We start from the raw sequence: 18,839 nt of genomic DNA on the forward strand, positions 1-18,839 counted from the left end.
CTAGGTCAGCTTTGCACACTATACTATATATTCATATTTATTGGTACCACATGCTGTACCCTAAGCTATCGAAATTAATATTCTGATTATGCAAATATTTAAGGTAGGGGAGATCTAAGCAGACATACTACCTCCACCTTATGCTAGGGGAGCAGAGTTTAAAAAAAACAAACCCCACATACACACTTTCTTCCAAGACTGTTTTTTTTAATTAGTGTTCCAATTTAACTTACTAAGAAGGTGACAGCTCAATATTAAACACTCATTCTACATCCCCTCTACTGGTTTGAATGTTACCCCAGAGTTCTTGTAAGCTTCCAGGCAAAGATTAGTATATACTGTACATCCCACTTACCAAAAAGTAACTCCGTAATTTCTGCATTGACCTTGTTCCCAGTTCTAGTTAAGAGACCTGAAAGTGGGAACAAGGATCATATAAAAGTTAATGAAACTTTAGTTGGCAAGCAGGACACACAGCAAACTAACCTCTACTTCTGAGCTCACAAATGTTTATAATGTAGTAACTTGTCCCATGTCAGCTGCTCCTTAGACAAAACAGAACTTCTGAAACATCCAGAAGTAATTCACAATACCAGTCGAAAGAAGTCCCTTGCCAAGTCTTGGCTACTGTTTTGGAAGCAAAAGCTATATGGCTAAAAAAAAAAAAAACAAACCCACAAAACAAAACAGAATCTAAGGATCACAGCTAAAACATGCATTAGCAAGGTTGCATTGAAACAGAACAGACCACTAGTTTACTTTCATGAATTTTATTAAGCAGAATAAGCATTAACATACATTTAGGCAAGCATTCTGCCAAAACAGCTCAATACAGTTTTAGTAAGGTATATGGTGATCTAAATGGAGTCACAATTAAAATCAGCAGGTTCAGTTACCAAACACAACATGGAAAAAGGGTCAGGTTATAAAAGATTGATACAAGAAGTTACTGTATATCAACTTTAAAGGAATCTAAGACACTGTTTTTGCTAACAATACCTGAGCTGAGAGCAGATACAGAAGAACTTAAGACCCATCTCCTAAGAAGCTACCCCATATGCACAGTGAAGTCCTTTTACTTCCAGGCTCAGCATTTCCAAGAGCATCACTTTCACACTTCCTTTCTTTAAGGATCCTGATAAACAGACTTAAGAGGCTTCTTTCAACTACACTTCCTTATAGCATATGTGTCCATGTAGAAGTTTCAGGTTTGGGGTTTTTGTTTAAGTTTTTTTTAAGACAACACACACAACCTTTTAAGAGTCAGGAGAGCATACTAACTGCCTCACTTTGAAAACTATTCATGGCTACTAGTACCAGAAACTCACAGACAAGAGAAAGGTCTTCTGTAAAAGCTAAAAATTCAAGGTTGATTTATTTCATGCAGTCTAACTCTCAAGATGGCCTCAATTATCTGGAGCCAGGCAGAGGCTTTGATAATAGAGCTGGTAACACATCCATAGCCTGATCAGACTGGTTAGGCTGGCCTTCTTGATGAGTCATCTTTTGCTCTTCTTTCTCCAAATAGTCTGGTCAAAGGAGGAAAACCTCTGGGTTTTTTTTATGCTAGTGACAGCAAAGATCTCTGGAAACAAATCACCTCCTATTCAAGTACTTCAGAATCGTCGTCTTCATTACTGAGCTGAGCAATTCAGAATTTCTAAATTCACAGGACAGTGTTCTCCTGGAGTAAGACTATGACTGCAGTCAAGCATTGTATCCGACTCCTGCTTTTGCAAAGCTATCCTTTTAGAGATAAATGACTTAGCATGTAGTATGTGGTCTTTGACAGCTAAATTTTTAAAATTAAGTCTACTGCTGAAATAAGATTACATGTACTGGTTGTGTTCATTAAGTATTTAGTGACCTAATCAGCACACATTTTCCACACTATTGTTTCAGCGCTTCCAGCATTTTCGACATTGTCCTGGAACTCCTCTGGGGAAGGAACCAGGAAATTAACATGAATCCATCATTTCAAACCAAATACATAAATAAGTCTGCTTTTAAAGACCAGACTGAAACAGTCTGTCAGCACTACAGAGGACTGCATCTATATTCCTCAGCTCTTATTTCAACCACCATTCCAGTTATACATCTGATGAAAACAAGACTGTTTATCATCTGAAGCAGAAGACAAGCACCAGCAGACACCTTACCTGGGCCCATTGCTGTCTTTCCTCTTGGCTGAAACATTGCTTTGTTCTGGTTTTGCACCTCTGTCCATATGCTCACTGGCATTCCTCTCCACAATTTCTCCCTCATCCAGTGCCCTGTGCAAACGGTAATTCACCATCTTCAAAACGATAAAGAGAGCTGCTATCACCGGGCAGTAGACAGCTACTATCATCATGGAAGAAGGAAGAGCCTTTCAAAAGAGAGTAAGAAAGAGTTAATGAACACAAGGTCAAATGTCCATTAGAGTACATAAAGCTATCTAGAGTTCAACTGTTTCTTTCATACAGAAAATATTGATCATACTGAAAACGAAGGTTAAACACACATCCCCTACAGTCAAACTTTGTGTGGAGATTGTTAGAAATCTAGCAACCTAGAAAAAAAGGAACAGTGGAACGACAAGATACCAAAACACCGCAGCAGCATGCTAAGCAGACCTATCACTGAAGCTCGAGATCCAAATTCAACTCTTGTTCTCTTTTTCCAGGCTATTGGAATGCAAGACCTAGACTAGGAAAACTAGAGCTAGCATGATTTTGTGTGTCACACCCAATATTTTTGATTAGTTGTTATGAAGAAAAAAAGATGGGAAGATTTTATGCAACTTGAAAACTAAACCAAGCACAGGGTATGACCTTATTTCAGGACTGGTACACAGCACCAAGTCCACTTTGGAAAGATCGACTTGAGTTTGACGGCATGGTGGATGGGAGAAAACCTGCTCAACTACCCAACATAGACATTTTGACTTAGCTTGTCAGCTTCCAACAGCTACTCCTGCATAACAAAATAGTGATCAGTCAAAAGTCAAACTTTTCCCTACCTGCATACAAAAAAAAAAAGGCTGTTTACATTTGTTGCTACACATTTGAGCAGTAGTCCACAATAACCTGCAAGACCACACACTGCAAAGATTATTTGTGCTACACTATTACATGCCCATGGAAAGGCAGCCAATGCAGATGTTCCAAAGAGAATTTTTCAGCTGTGTCAAAGGGGGCCAGAAGCCATGTGAAAAACCTCACTGAATCCAACTTTTGAAATTCCACTCAGAGTTCAGACTTCTCATGCAACTTTTGCCAAGGCCCATAATGATTTTAGAGATCGATCACTTCAGCAACAGATATTAAGTGTGGCCTAACAGCTATTTAAAAGAAGTGTTCGGAGTACTAGTTAAACTTCAGATTTCATTTCAAGGCTTTCACCCTTCTAATTCACCTTTTATTCATAATTTTGCCATTTCCTTAAGTAGTCACTAAACAAAATGAAATATTAACTCTTAGTCTTCATCCACAAATAGACCACTTTCTTCATAAAAGCAGTAAGAGTCTGTTCTCAAATATCTTGCTGCATTACTTTTACTCCACTCATGGTGTACTTTGATACCAAATTCCAACAGCCATATATATACACACACACACAGACATAGGACAGTCAGAATTAAACAGCATTTGTTGCCCAGCAAACATTAATTTAGCAGATGAGAATAAATGAACTGTCTTTTTAGACCTCCTAGCCTAAGTTAAACTCCAGCTTGACTCATACACCTAGTTCTCCCTCCCTATACAGACCATTGCAAGAGAAGAGTCTTTATGGTGATAAAAGTACCATGCACATTTTGCAGAATTAGAAAGGGAACATGACTGGAGAATAAAACAGAGAGCCCTCTCTGTTCTGCACATAAAGCTAGTTTTAGTCATTTAAAAAGAGATCTGATTACAACATTAATATTTCTACATATACAAGAGCTTATTAGTCCTAGAAGAACTGGAAGTGCTTGTCACACAATTTAATCCATGAGTTTAGCAAAAACACCATTTTAAGAGATCTCCAAATACAAAATATTGGACTAATATGGGTGATAAAAGAATAAACATTTCTGAATATTGTATTGACTGTTGATTTCAGAACAAAACCAATCTTTAATCTGGCTGCTTTCTGGCAGTAAGCAAAAAACAAATAATCAATGTAACATTTCTAAAGCCGAACAGGTATAAATAATTGAGTCTGGAATCAATCAGGAGGCAGCTTACTTATTAGGATTATTTTCTTAAAGAGATCAAGCTTAACCTACCTTTTCCACCAAAACAAGTTAAGTCAACACCTAACATAACATTTGAAGTAGGACAGGCAAACTAAGCTGAGGTATGTTCACTTAGATTTTGCATGCTGAGCTGGACAAGACCCTAATGGACACGGAGATTCACTTACCAAGCACCACCTCAGGAGGACAAAGAGGAAACAAAGCTATTTAAAAACAGCATCAGTAAGCAACCAGGAGCCACAATGATGCTAATGGCATCCACACAACCCCTGAAGTAATGCTACAAAGGTTTCCTCAAGAAATACCACACTTCCCGTCCAAGAACTTCAGAGGCAGCTAGCTCCCTGCAGGCAAGGGCAAGCCCGTTAACTTTGGCAAAATAGGTGAGCTTCCTGTACCTGCTAAGCAGTCTGCTACCCAATCACAAACACAACTACAACTACCTTCTCCTTTACAAGCACCCAGTGTTCAGAAGCCATTACCAGAAGAGTCACTTTAACACTAGATGACAAAAGCTAGAGTTAAGTGTATAAAAGGCAAGCCTATACTCTTCTGACTAGAGAGCTCTTCAATTTGTCCCTTCCACTCCCTCAGCAGTGAGGTCACACAGTGTATCCAGTTTATCTTATGGAAGGTGAAATCTACACATCCTGTTCTGCAAAGGAAAGCTTTGAGAACAAGTGGGGAAAAAGGTGAAACACCTCATGTAACTTGCAGCAAATCCAATAAAGAATTAAAGAGTGCTTTTTCTTCACGTCCTGTTTCCACAGGATTGCAGAAAGCTAAAAATAAGTTAACTCACTACTTTTTATTCCTCATATTCATTAGTAGTTGCTCCTCTGTGGATAGGGCATATATTCTGGGAATAGAAGAAATTCTAGCATGTCTGCATACTCTGCTGTCTGATGATACTTTATACTAAGTCCCATGCTGTGGCACAGCAGTGCTACCCATGGTACCTGCAACTTGTCTGCATTCCAGCCTCAAGAGGAATAGTTACTGCAATCTAACCTAAACCACTGCTGCCTTCTCTATTTTTCTTTGCCAAACTTAGAAGCATTCAACTTCCATTTGGGGTCTTCTCTCCACAAGCCAAGGCAAATTCAAGTGAAATTAGTACTTTAAACTGTGCTTGACATTTTACCACATTTGAGGGGAGACAGGTCTCTCACCAGCATAACTGAGTATCCTATACATTACCATTTTCAAGATTGGAATACAAATCTAAGTCCTACAAATTTGCAGTTAGATCTCGTTTCAGTTCTCTTCACAAATACTAAAGCATTTTTATTGGGCACAACAGATGAAAAACCTCAGGTTAGAGCTTGTTAGCAGACACCAGCTGGCTACAAGTCTGTAGTTGCAACAACATTTCAGACAACATCCCATTTAACTGCACATCTCCAGTCACTTCCATTAACACCAAAAGAAAACACACTGAACAGCAGTAGTCAAAACTGAAGCTCTTGTAGAAGAAAGAGCTAGACATGACCATACAAAAACTGCCTGCTTTAATTACATTCTGTTGAAAACTTCAGTCATCTAATGGTGAACAAACCCAATCATTAGATAAACTCTTCACTACAAGTATTTCCCTAAACCTTAAAGTGAAGTAGTACTCCAAGATAGAGAGAGGGGAAGGACATTGATTTTTCTACCACCTTCCCCTCAGGGGTTACTTTCTAAATTTATACCTTTCAAGACAGCATATGAAATCCATACTATACACACAGCAAAGGTAAGATGCAGGAATGCACAGCTGATGAGTGGGACTGTCCCTTCTGGAAGCTGCTGGCTATTAGGTCATATTGGGTTTAGGTAATTTCAGTTGTATCACAGCACATCTTTTGTGAAAGAGTGGGTAGAGAAAGCTTTAAGCATTCCTAGATTCCAGTGGTCAACCTAGAACAGAAAAGAAATTTCAGACCACTAGTTACAGGACTACAATATTCCCATTTGAACTACAAAGGTCACTCTATCTTGATTCACCATTTCAAATACCTAAACGCCAGGAATCAGAGGGAATTTCACTGATCACAGGCTGTGCTGCATACTTACTAAGAACCAAAGATTATATGGATCTTAGCTAATCATATCTAGCTTTAGCTAGACACTACAGATGCAATGAGGTTTCCAGATTCTTTTCAAAAAGAGATGTGTAGGTGTTACCTGTTGAGAACATCCACAGGAAAGTCTCCCAACCCAAATCAGATTTGCAAGCCCTTACGTAAAAGTGATATCAATCAAACATTCATTAAGCAGTAACAGTTGTCTTGTAAAATGACTTCAAGTTCAAACATTTTGAGGCCAGTATTTTATAGAAGCATTCATCCAGGAGACGAGGAAAGATAAAGAAACAGTAGATGTATTTTTGTCACCATTTTTTGTTTATGAACAGCCAGAGCCCTTAAGAACTGCTGTTATCAGGAAGCTCATTCAGTTATGAGTTATCTAGTTTTTGACTGAAACCTCAAGCTGTGCAAATGAAACTCGAGTAGCCAAGAAACTAGATGTGGCTTAGAGAATGTGGGATACCAGGGATTCTCATCATACATCCAAATTCAAGTACTTAAACTCTTAGTTTAAGAAACAGAATCTATTTCAGACACTTCACTGGAAAGAGACATTCACATGAAGCTACATTTATATGACCTACTTCTATAACTATGTACACAAGTCAGAAAATCAACTGCGTATTAAGTGAACTGTTGTCTAAATGAGCTTGACTTTGACAGACAAGTTCTGTAGGTACATACAAGCCCATCACCCCAAGCAAGGTACAGTCCTGGCTCCTCTTCAGTCACTGGCAAAGTTCCCTGAGTGCCGGAGCCAAGACTTCACCCCCTCCTGCGCGCGTGGTGGGGCTGAAACAGCATTCCGACCAGGGGAAGTGCTTTGGCAGCCTCTGCTCTTCCCCTCCCCCTTGAAACACTGATGCATAACATTGGCCTCTGCATTTATGGTATTTTTTCCAACTCTACCACTATATTTTACAACCCAGTTGTACAGCTTCCCCATATTGTAGCATATTTTCTTCTCACAACTTGAGTTTTGGATTAAAGTAAAAACAGGGATCAGCTCTTACAACAGATATGCAGATCAACAAACACAGTTGAGTCTGTTACTGAATACAAATATCCAAACAGGATAGATTTAACTAGTCTAGAAAGCAGTATCTTTGTATGCATGCTGCCAAGCCACAGATCCAAGAGCACAGACTCAAGCAGCTTCACTCAAGCAGACATTTCTCTTCCTCTACCCCAATTCCTCCATTATCTACACTCTTCTTTTTGCCACACTTCCGACAAGGACAGGTTGAGTGATAAATACACAAGAAAAAGACAAGTATCTGGATCTGTATTATAGATACATTTATGTATGTCTCTTCTTCACACAGGGCACAGACCTCACTTTCACATGCTTAAGCTCAGAGGGCAGATGAGGGACCAAGGAAGAAAGGCTAGCTGAATTCTCTCTCATTTCTTCAGTTGGTTTGCAGTATGCGTTAAACCCACCAACCCTAACAACCCTGGCAAAGAAACACACAGATTTATGGTATTACTCGCTGACCACAACCATTCCCAGATTCCATTCTGAAAATACAGGATCAATAGAAGGAATGCACAGATGAAAGATTAGCAACTTTGGGTGCAATAAACCAAGTCTTCAAGCAATAAGTGCATCTAAATTACCATATTCAAAAGCGATTAAGTGTTCCATTCCTGTTGGGGGTTAAATAACATCTGAAAAAAGTGATTAGCTTCCTGCAAAATGCATTCAGCCTTGAGAGCTTGCTACAAGCAAAGTTCTTGGGGGATCCTTCCGCCTTTGTTGCTACAAACCAATTTAGGAATAACTGCAGTTATTGCTGCCCCAACGCAAAGCAACACCATGATCTTAGAATTGCTTATGTGAGAAAGTTTTATAAGTAATATAAAACCTGACAGCATTCTAAGACTTTCTATATACCTTGTTTTTTTAAACACACAGGGTTGTCTGCCAGCAACAAGTCATTTGAAGCTAGCTTAGAAACTCCCTCCTACACACCAGTGAGCCATGCTCAGAATTCAGATTACGATTACCTAAGACTTTTTAAGCAAGTTCTGCTTATTTACGTATGTTCTACAGTAATGCAACATTTACTACTTTTTATTCTTAAAATGAGCTTATGAGATGCTAAAGAGCTAAGATGACCATCACGGTTCTGCCTGTTTAGTTTATGTCTAGACAACACTTAAACTGCAGAGGGTGGAAAGAGGGAAAACAGCCAAATATGATTCAATCTGCTTTAACTTGTGACTAATCTCCCTACTTATTCTCAGGGAAGCTGGCACTTGTTGTGGCATCTTTAACTTGTCCAGAGCTATGAAGCAAGACAATTTCTCTGACCTCAACAAAACCCAAAGCAGCTTGCTTTTGCCTGTCTTTTCCCTTTGCACAGGAAAAGAAAAAAGTTTAAGCAACACTGAAGTTTACCCCATAGTATGGGCAACTGAAGCTTAACTGCTGCTTTAGAGCAGCAGGAGACTCAAATGCTGGTCCAGATTTAACAGTTGTCAAAAGACCCATGTACAATATCGATCAGCCCCCCCTCCAAAAGCCTTCTGCACATGCAGGATACAGCTCACCACACCTTTATGAACAGCTTTCTCAGCACTGCAATACTAATTAAATATTCTATCAAAGCAGAAGAGCAGTACTTAAATGTAGCTTTTTTTGTTGTTTGTTTGAGACCAAAAGGACTCTCCTCTTCCCATATTCAGTGGAACTCCAAATAGAAACAGATTCACAGTTTTTATAGAGAGGATCTGCTTAGTTCAAAGTTTTATCTAGCTGTTGTCACATAAACTTTGGTTTTAAAACCAGCTTGTCTCAGCCTGCGGTTTGCTTGCCAGCAGTCTAAAGTTTTCAAACACAAAGCCTTGGAGCTACCTTTTCTGAGACACAGTAATATGAATTAAAAACTAACCATACAGGGCTGCAACCTCCTCTTCCACATTACCTGTTTCTTAGTATGAAGTGTCTCATACTACAATCTTACAAATTGCTTTTTAACAAAGCAAATGCCTGACCCCAGAGCTCTCAGACTCTGCAACTGCACTCACGCAGTTTTCCTCCAAGGTTTCATTCACTAACATTTTTTCACAAGGCTGTTCCTACTTTTAGTTGTCACAGCATCTGGACCTGACAGACTTGCAAATTACTTTCTACCTCATATGCTCAAAACTGCTCACAACACACCTAGTATGACCATACTTTTCTACTGAGAAAAGTGAAATATTAGTATATCACAAATTACACAAAACTTACACAGAAAGAAAAGCACCAGCCAACAGGAAACTGCCCCCTTCTCTCATAACTGACCATACCTCTCCTATACTTGTTTCCAAGTCCAAATGTCAAGAAGATTACTAGGTTTAAAGGCTAGTATTTTAACAGCTTTGATTCAAGTGTCAGATACAAAGATATATTCAACAGGCATTCTCCCAGACCAAGTCCAATAAAGTCTGGACTCGAGCAAAAAATAAGTAACTCCTCATCAGTAACACACAGTCCAGAGACGGTGCCAGCCAGCACACAGTACACTGCACTAGGGCCACATAAACTTCTAGGCTATGGACCCTAAAGCACATCCCTCCCCAGCCTCAAAAGTCAGAAGACAAAGTGACAGTGCTGCCAGGCAGAAACACTGGCTAGATCTGACAGCTTCTACACAAACTGCGCTTTTTCCTGCAATACCCGTAGATCTGCAGCGGAAGCTAGCAGAGTTATGCCCAATTTTGAAGGAAAGCAAACAGAAAAACGATGGCAAAGTGCCAGCGACCGAAGCCCTGCCGCGCCCGGTGCGCCCCGCTAGCGCCCACCCCCACCTTCCCGGTAACAGGCCCGTGCTCCCGAGCCGCCGCAGCCTCGGGCGCCTCCCGACCCGCCTCGACGGCGGCTGCCGGGCCCGCCGCGGGCCACCCCTCGCGGTGGCGAGCGCCGACCGGGGAGCGCCGGCGGCAGGCGGGCCCCGGGGCGCCCCTGCCCGGGGCAACCCGGCGGCGGCAGCGCGCGGGCAGCGCCGCGGGCAGGGGGCGCGCGTGCGGCGGGCCCGCGGCCCTTCCCGCCCCCCTCCCGAGCCTCCCCGCCGTCGCTGAGGCGGGCGGCCCCCCGCAAGGCCCGCCCGCCCCGAGGCCCAGGCCGACACCGATCTCCCGGGCGCGGCGGCGGCCTGCGCTCACCATGTAGAGGGTGAAGGGGAAGCCGAGCAAGAAGAGCCACAGGTAGAGGTGCAGCGCGTTGACCCCAGCGCCCTGGTGCGGGTCCTGGTACCAGCCGCCGCTCAGCGCCGCCCACACGCCCTGGCGCAGGATCTGCAGCACCTGGGAGCCCATGGCGGCCCCGCTCCGCCGAGCCGGCCCCGCTCTATCCGCCCTGCGAGCCCGGGCAGAGCCGCGCACCTCCCGCGCTCCGCGACAGCCCGCACGGCCGCAACCGCCGCCGCCGCCTCCCCAGCAACGCCGCCGCCATCTTATGTCCGGGCCCCGGGCCGGCCGCCCGCCCCCGCGCCGCCGATAGACCGGCAGCCCTTGCGGCAGGGGACGCCCGCCCCGCGCGCTGCCACCGGGGAGGGACAACGCGGCGGGGGCGCCCCCTCCCGCGCCTGCGCGCGGCCTCCCCGCTGCCCCCGCCCCCGCCGGGCAGAGCCGCCGCCAGCGCCCCCTGGCGGCGCGGAGGAGGCTGGGGTGGCGCCGGCCGCCTGGGAGAGCTGCTGGTGCCGCCGCCAGCCCCGGGCCGCATCCCGGGCCCAGACCCCACCTACGCGGCGGCGGCAGGCCGGGGTCCGCCCGGAGTACCGGGCGGAACGTGTCCCCCCGTCACCGAGACGGGCTCGTGCCTGCGGCCTGGCCGGGGTGCCTCTCGGGGCTCGTAGCCTGGTAGGATACGCCTAGAAAATGGAGGGAGACGCAGCCGTCGCCAAGGGCTTTTCCTTCCCCTCTCTGAGGGCCTTGCTCCTGGCCAGGCGCGTTGTCCTTCTCTTGCGGCAAGGCAGGAGGACATTGTCCCTTCTATGCTTTAATGCTTTAAAATTAAAGCAAGAGAACAACCTTGCTGATTTTGGAGTCCTTCCATTTACTGTCAATACCTGATTTTACCATGCCTGTCCCCACCATGGGCTTTATTTTATTGTTGCTTTCAGCACATAGAAAGGCAGAATCACTTGGATTTATTAGAAAGGAGAACACAGCACAGCAGGCCATGGGTATGCCACAAGTCTCTCACAAATTTAAGGCTCAACTTCCCCATACACCTATTTATACAGAAGCTCACTAGTTCTCATCAATCCCCAGCTTTTCAGGCTTTCCCCTTAGACAATCACATTCCACAAGTCACACGTCAGATAGAAAGGGACACGAGAGGAGTTTTGAGGGTGCTGTCAAGCAGGGGAAAGGGGAGGTCTCTTCCTTCAAACCCTACGAATGAGTAACACTGAGGATCCCCCATTAAGTTACCCAACTCTCCAGTCATATTTGGGAAAAGTAGCTTTGAGGGCACATTATGGTACTGTCTCTGTGGTGGCAGAAGGATCCCATATAGGTTCTAGCCTGAAAACAAGTTATTGGGAACTCCAGCAGATACGAGACAGGGGCATAGCACCTTCGGGGGCTCTGCTGCAGAGAAATTGCAGGAATGAAATAACCCGAGCACCCCGTCATGACTCATGATGAGCATGCATTTGGGCTGGTGTTTTCAAGAGGCTGCGTTAATGCCACAGTCTCCACAGTGTTTTTCTCCCTGACAGTTAGCGAACCAATGGCAGCATTTGGCTATTCTTGGAAAACCAGAAGACAGAAGTGACTGACTCAAAGCAGATGTAGATGATCTATTTTTTGTTTCCCCAGTGGGAAAGTAGGGAGAAGGGATGGACAGAAAACCCCAGCCATGATGGCTCACTCCCCCACTATAAACAAATAAACCATTTTTAACTTTATTTTTTTGGATAGTGCATTTTCAAATACAGGAATGCTAGCAATATTTTGCAAAGGAGCATTTTTTCACTCTGTCAAACAGGATTGAGATATGAAAGGAAAAAAAGAAGGTGGGGGGAGAAGAGGGAAAAACCAACAGAGGATTATCATAGATGGGGAGGGGGATTACCCTTTATCCTTTTGGGGTAAAGCCAAGCATGACAAGCCTCACCAGTTACAGTAGGCTCAGAAAAAATAAAACTGTTAAGCCTGTTTCAACTACATCATTTGCCAAAATACCATTAAAAACTGAAATTACAAATACAGCTGTTAAAAGATGAAGCTTTTAGGATGTGTTATCCCTAACTATGATACTGTAATGATCAGGATTATGAAGCAGTTCTTCCAGAAGCTGTTTTATGAATGTTACATAAAAGCTGTTCACCTTCTCCACAAAAAAGGAGGCAAGAGGGATAACATTCATAAATAACATGTCTGAAGGCTGCAGTAAATGCTTTAAAAACCTTTATGCTTCTGTTTAGGAGCCATTGATTAAATCTGGGCAGTTTAGCCTCAGTCTCATAATAATGATACATGTTAAACAGTGCCCCGGTGTGAGAGACTAGATGCTGTGGAAGCTTATGGCTGCTTCCCCAGCCTGCTCCTAGAAGTCACTGGACCAGCCATGAAGTGATAGAGGCTCAGAGGGTGGGGGAAGGGGGGCAGTTAAAGCAAAAAACAAACAGAGGAAACAAAGCATGAATATTACAGGCTCAACCATGATCCAAATCAGCGTAACCTAGTTTAGCACAGATAGCCCTGTTCAAGAGCACTTCATCATGGCATGATCTAGTCTGTGTCCAGTAAAATAAGCGACAGAATATCACGTGCTTGAGAGGACAATTAAATTTCATTGTTTAGCTATTTAAATGCAGACAGGCTGAAAACATTAGGACACAAGATGGGGAAATAATATTACTGGAATCCATCCATGCCTGAAGGTAAAATTGATAACAAGCCCAGTCATAGGCATCATTAACAAAGTAAGAAAAAAAAATCAGTTTTAGCTTTTAACGGAAACAAACAAACAATCCATATCCAGATAGAAAGTAACAGCTGTAGACTCAACCTATGCATCAAACCTCTGCAATCCAACAAATAACTAGCTTATCTTCTGTGTTCTACTTTAGCCTTACAGTTCTGCTTTAGGATGGGTACTACTCTCTGTAAGGAAAAGAATGTGCTCTAGGAAGAACAGAGCATGACACCAGTGAAGACTGAACAATTTTTAGATAAAATATTTAAGAGAGGGGGCATTAAATCAAATGATTGGAGATCACCCTAATTTTCTTCAGCATTTATTTCTCTTATAATTTAGTATGCCAAGACTAAGGCAAAGAAGTAATTTGCCACATAAGCTAGTGTTACACAGGAGGAGACCAACTCAAAACTGTAACTTTTTTATTTTGGCCAGACAATACTTCAATTCCATTTTTCTTCATGTTCTTTATATATGTACAAGTCAGGTGCCCTCCTTACAACTGCAGGCTATTGGGGACACTTCTGCAGCAAATTAGTATTACTGACTCTCTCAGGTATGCCATCATATTAAAGATATGGCTGTTTTGACTTGGAGTTGGCCAAGGAAGAATTATCTTGTAATCATATTGAGAAACATTTTTCTTTACTTCATGCCACACTCCAGTGGGCTGAAAGAGCATTTGCAAAATCAGGGCAGCGCTATCTGTGGTACACAGTGGAACGTAGGCTATACCAAATACTCAGGTGGTTAAAACTAATCACAGTTTTTTCACCAGCCTTGTGAGCACACTGCTTCTGATTTGTGATATAACAAGAAGAGGAAGTTAATCAAAACAGTAACAAAACATTGAAACCTGCCACAAAAATTCTTCCACCTGTTGCCATTTCTAAGATTAATATTGCAGCATGTTTTGCTGCATTGGTACTACTTTTGTGCCTCTTATCTTCAGAATGAAGTTCTACACTTTCCCTCCAGACATCTTTTGCGGGATACCCAAAATTATCATTTTTAAATTAGTTATCAAAAGAATTCCTAAGTTTTATGAGAACATAACTTAGATAATTAGGACAGGAGGTGAAACAGAAAGTTTAAAAGAATATTTTGCCTAAATTGGGTGAAGTTTATTATGTCCAGAAACAAGCTTATGATTGGCACATCCTTGTAATTTTTCATTACAGTAATCACAGTATGATACCAAGCTGTAAGTAGCTAATGAAACAAACAGCAGAAAATAAGGAAAACACTGATTTACTTACTTTACAGATATGAGGGTTAGCACTTCTTTCTCCATGCTGCATTTGTTTTCAGACAAAGACTGACAAACTAGGCCTTGGTGGCTCACTACCAACTTCTATTTACTTCTTCGTATTGATTTCTTGTCTCAGGATCTATAATTAGCAGCAGCATTTCAACCCCAACTTTTGGATCCTGCTGACACATACTACTTTCGGTGGATTGGATACAGTCTCAAAAGCAGCAACTTTGTCTCCAAAAAGAAAGAAAAAGACAAAAGTCAAGTTTCTATATAATTGATCAGCCTAGGAGAGAAGTATACCTACCTTTGATTTCCTGAAGAAGGAATAGTTATAATATATACTTACTACTTGGGCATTAAGAGTCTTTACATAATTTTAAATCTTGACTTTTTTCCCCCCCACCCTTCCCCTGTAGTCACAACCTAGTTAAAAAAGGATTTGTTTCACTTACTTATTAATATATTTATTCATATATTTAATTTTATTTATTGTCATAAATGATGACAAATGCATTTTATTATCTCATATGAGAATTAAGAACTAGGCTTATTTACAAGGGTGAGACAAAGCAGAAAGTCATTCTGCAATGATATTTGTTAGCCTGGTTTCACTGTAAGATAGCTAATTTTCTTATAAAACCTGTCAGGAAGTTGTTCTAGATTTGCTTTTAATTACAGTAGAGTGTTTTTTGACAACTGCAGGACTCTACTGAACATGTTGCCATCACATTAGCATCTGATAGCAACTTACCTGCTATTTGCACAGCTTTTAAACACACTTCTAAACAAGGGCCAGGCCCTTTCACAGACCACACTCCCTTTCTAGCAGAGAAGTTACACCAGATTCAGCCTTGTACACTAAGAGATTGCTACGAAGTTACTCTGTGAAATCCAGTCCTGTATATTACCCCTACTCCCAACTGGAATATAGCCGTTAGAAACAACAAGAAAAAAAACGCCTGTTGTTTAGGGTTTCAGTACAGACCAGGCATGAATTTACTAGCAGGAGGGTTATGTAGCAAGAGACCTCCTCTTCCTGCTGTGCTGGCAGGCTCACTGCTCAGAGCACTCAATACAGCCCGCACCCACCTTTATCACTGCCATGGCACCAAATGCACTCCCAGATCCACCTGCCCTTTCAGGATGCACCCTGCCCAACAGCTTGTGGGGTGGGCCAAACTATTCCCTCTCTCCCAGCATGGGAGAACATAGTTCTTGCCCTCACAAACCAAGAAAGGGGAAGAAAGGTTTGAGTTTTGGTTGTATTTTTTTATATTTTTTTCAACTATCCCTATGTCTAATACAGCTCTCCATAGTTCTACACAGTGCTACTTAGGCAGAGATCAATTCACTGGGTGGAGGATGCTAATTACTGATCTGCAAACATCTGAACCATGAAGCTCACAGTCCCATTAATCCTGCCCTTGCAGTTTGTCTCAGTTGCCTGCTGCACCTTTTGAGTATGTAAGCTCTTTTTGTATGCTCTCTAAGCCCTGTGGTTTTCACAAGGCAAAACAACCAGACCAAAACGAGATTCTCCCTGAAGAAGAGCACTTACATAAGTTTCTTATTACCAGGGAGTGCTGAAAGGGGAAAACTGTTTAAAATAGATCCATGCAGACAAAGAAGTCCCATGACAGCTAAGAAAAAAGAAATCTTACCAACTTGTTGATAGCAACCTCCTGTAAATTGCCATTAGAACAACAGCATCTTCAACTCCACTCCTTTTCTTTGTTGTCTAGGAATTGTCTCTATACAGCTTTCTGATGTACATTTTTAGTAGCTACGTGGGCCCCAGTCTCACTATACTAAACTTTTGCAGCTGCTTCACCATGGCTGAAAAATCAGTTGGAATGGCTTGATGCTCCCATTGCTAGAGACAGAGTGCAGTTTAAAGATGAACTTTCCTCCTAAAGATGGTTCTGGTAGCATTTCTTGCAAGAAAACTGTGACGGCATCATCCACTTTCATATTACAGGACCTAATTGTGTGAACGTGTCCATACAGAAATCACACAGAGAAGCATCATCAGTGTCCCAGTGACCACAAGCTCTCTCTGAAAAAGAGGAATTTTCTAGCATTGCTGGTACAAGAATTGCCTAAAAACACCATGGAGATGAAACATAATAAACAAGGCTAAAATTAGAATATCCAAACACCAAGCTGACAGTATTTTAGCAGCATTTATACCGCATTCTTTAAAGTACAGCACAGTGGTGCCTCACTGTAAGAAATTTTTACCAAACAATGATTCATGATGCCACTGGGATAAATTCCTATTTAAGATCTTTGTTCACAGTTAAAACTCTCTGTCTGAAGTACAAAGTTCCCATAGCATGCGAATGAGTCCCCAAGACCATCTTCTCCATTTTAAAGGATTTCCTCTCTCTTGTGGTTCTTTTTAGCCATTTCTTCTAAGAAATTTTGAATTGGTAAGTCCCTGTCTAGGAGAGGGTTTCTGTTTCAAGTACATTGTCAGAGGCAGAATTTAAATATTAAATGCCTTCCAATTTCAGGGTAATGAAAAGAGGCCGACATTAGGATTCCCAAAGGGGAAATGTGAGCAGAATCTGAAGAATAGTCTTAAACCAGCTGGCTTATCAACAGGGATGTGATTTCATATTATCCACAGTACGGACCATGTCTTGCACAGTTAGCAGGCCAAAAATGTGTACACAGGAAACATGGTTTGGGGAGATTATTGCGGGGAACTATGGAGGAAGCTATGACATTGAGGTGATGGCCACAGTGAAGAAGTTGAGAGCAATGTGCATTCTTCCTAAAGATGGTTGTTGTAGTGTTTCTTGCAAGAAAACTGTGACGGCATCATTTCCACAGCAGGACTGTGGAAATCTGTGGAATAACTAGCAGCATTGCAAGACCACAATGTTGTAGGGGCTATAAGTCACAATTTCACATGATTGTATTTCATACTAGCACAAGAGTCCGCTCGGGCAGAGTAGCTGAGAGGCCCTGCAGGCCTTGGTAGTTTCCCTAGATCTTTCTTGGATTTCAGCTTCTTTCTGAATAAACAGAAGACTAACTTTATATTTCTGTCTGATTTCAACTCCTTTGCTAACTGTGCATGTAAGACTCCTTGTTGAATACAGCCTTGTCTGAAGTGGAATATGGCAGTGACTGTGTGCTTTAGTAGGAGGTGTGAAGAATAATTTTGACATTCAAGACTATGGGAAACAGTATGTAATTCATTGCCTTGAGATGGAATGTGGCCATAGTTAACAACCTGAATTCGAGAAAAGAACTGCAGAATCTCATTTTTAAATCCCTTTTGGAAGGTAGCATCTCTAGTCACACGCTGCTTCAGCACCAATATAGGTCGGTCGCAGCAGAAGCAGTGCTATTTTTTAAACAACCAAGGTTTGAATTCCCAGAGATGTTGTATGATTTATACTGGCAAGAAATCTCAGCTGCCTCACAAGATCTGCCCCTTCCTGTATTCTTCTTTCTGTTCTCTGGAGGTCTCTCAGATAAATATCGAGCAGGTCAGACCTGCTTAGTGTAGAAGATCTGACGAAATCATGCCCTGAGGTGTTGTAACTACTATTTTTGTATTTGCTTGAATTGGCAGTGCCTGAAGGTACAGTTGACAGATTTCAGAATGTGAAAATGATTAATCGGGGGGGGGAGTGCCCTGAAACACTGCCACTTTATGGCAGATCTAAAGTAACATGGATTCCAGCAACCCTTTAAAGAGCTATTTAAAAAGAAAACCCATATGAGCTACCCAGTGAGTAACGTTCCAGGAATCACAGAGGCACAGACCCAGGATGTCCCAGACAATCCTTCCTTTTTCTCTAGGCCCTGCTTTCTCTAAGCACTAGCTTAAGGAAGCCATCATCCTACAGCCATACAACTGCATGAACCAAATGAAATCAGGCATAAGTACAGCAGAATGAGGGAAGCCTGAAGGAGGTGTGATGAGAGCTTTATTAGAGAGGACATATGGCTTTTAAAGAAAGGGTCTTTGGCAGCCAGCTGGAGGTGGCATAATTATTCATCAGGAAAACAGCAGCAGCTACAAAGATCTTCTTCCTCCCCTGCTGGCTGAATAGATTTGTTGCAGCCATTCAGTGGGCAACTGATTTCGGTCTACCCTCCGTAAACTGCATTTCACGTTAAACTGATTTAGGAGGAAGCTCTTACTGTAAAAGAAACCCATAGCTATACAGAAATACATGCACACATTCAACTCAGCCTCTCCTTGTGGCCCCTACTTTCAACTAGCTCTTAGCTATAACCCAGTAAGACAGTCACTGTGAACACGGAGCACACATATGCATATACATAGACCGATGTGTTCATGCACATATATAGATACACCACAGGTTCTGAAACAGCATAACTTTT

The 18,839-nt window shown here is 42.3% G+C and overlaps 1 protein-coding gene across 9 annotated transcripts in view; it reads right to left on the minus strand.

The window, feature by feature from the left end:
• The window catches only part of PCNX1 (pecanex 1), a 92,161-nt gene extending 80,849 nt beyond the window's left edge, over positions 1–11,312 (minus strand). For 8 of the 9 annotated variants that reach the window (XM_074824308.1, XM_074824307.1, XM_074824303.1 and 5 more), the window contains exons 1-2: positions 10,447–11,312; positions 2,160–2,368 (exon numbers count right to left, since the gene is read on the minus strand). In XM_074824308.1, coding sequence (XP_074680409.1) covers positions 2,160–2,368; positions 10,447–10,599 — 362 coding nt within the window. In that variant the 5' untranslated portion in view covers positions 10,600–11,312. Of the gene's footprint in view, positions 1–355; positions 413–2,159; positions 2,369–10,446 lie in introns of those variants that run through there. The other variant, XM_074824309.1, reaches the window with a different exon arrangement.
• Between the last annotated feature and the right edge of the window lie 7,527 nt (positions 11,313–18,839).

This window comes from Strix aluco, chromosome 4 (genome assembly GCF_031877795.1).
Source record: "Strix aluco isolate bStrAlu1 chromosome 4, bStrAlu1.hap1, whole genome shotgun sequence".
NCBI classification, from domain to species: domain Eukaryota; kingdom Metazoa; phylum Chordata; class Aves; order Strigiformes; family Strigidae; genus Strix; species Strix aluco.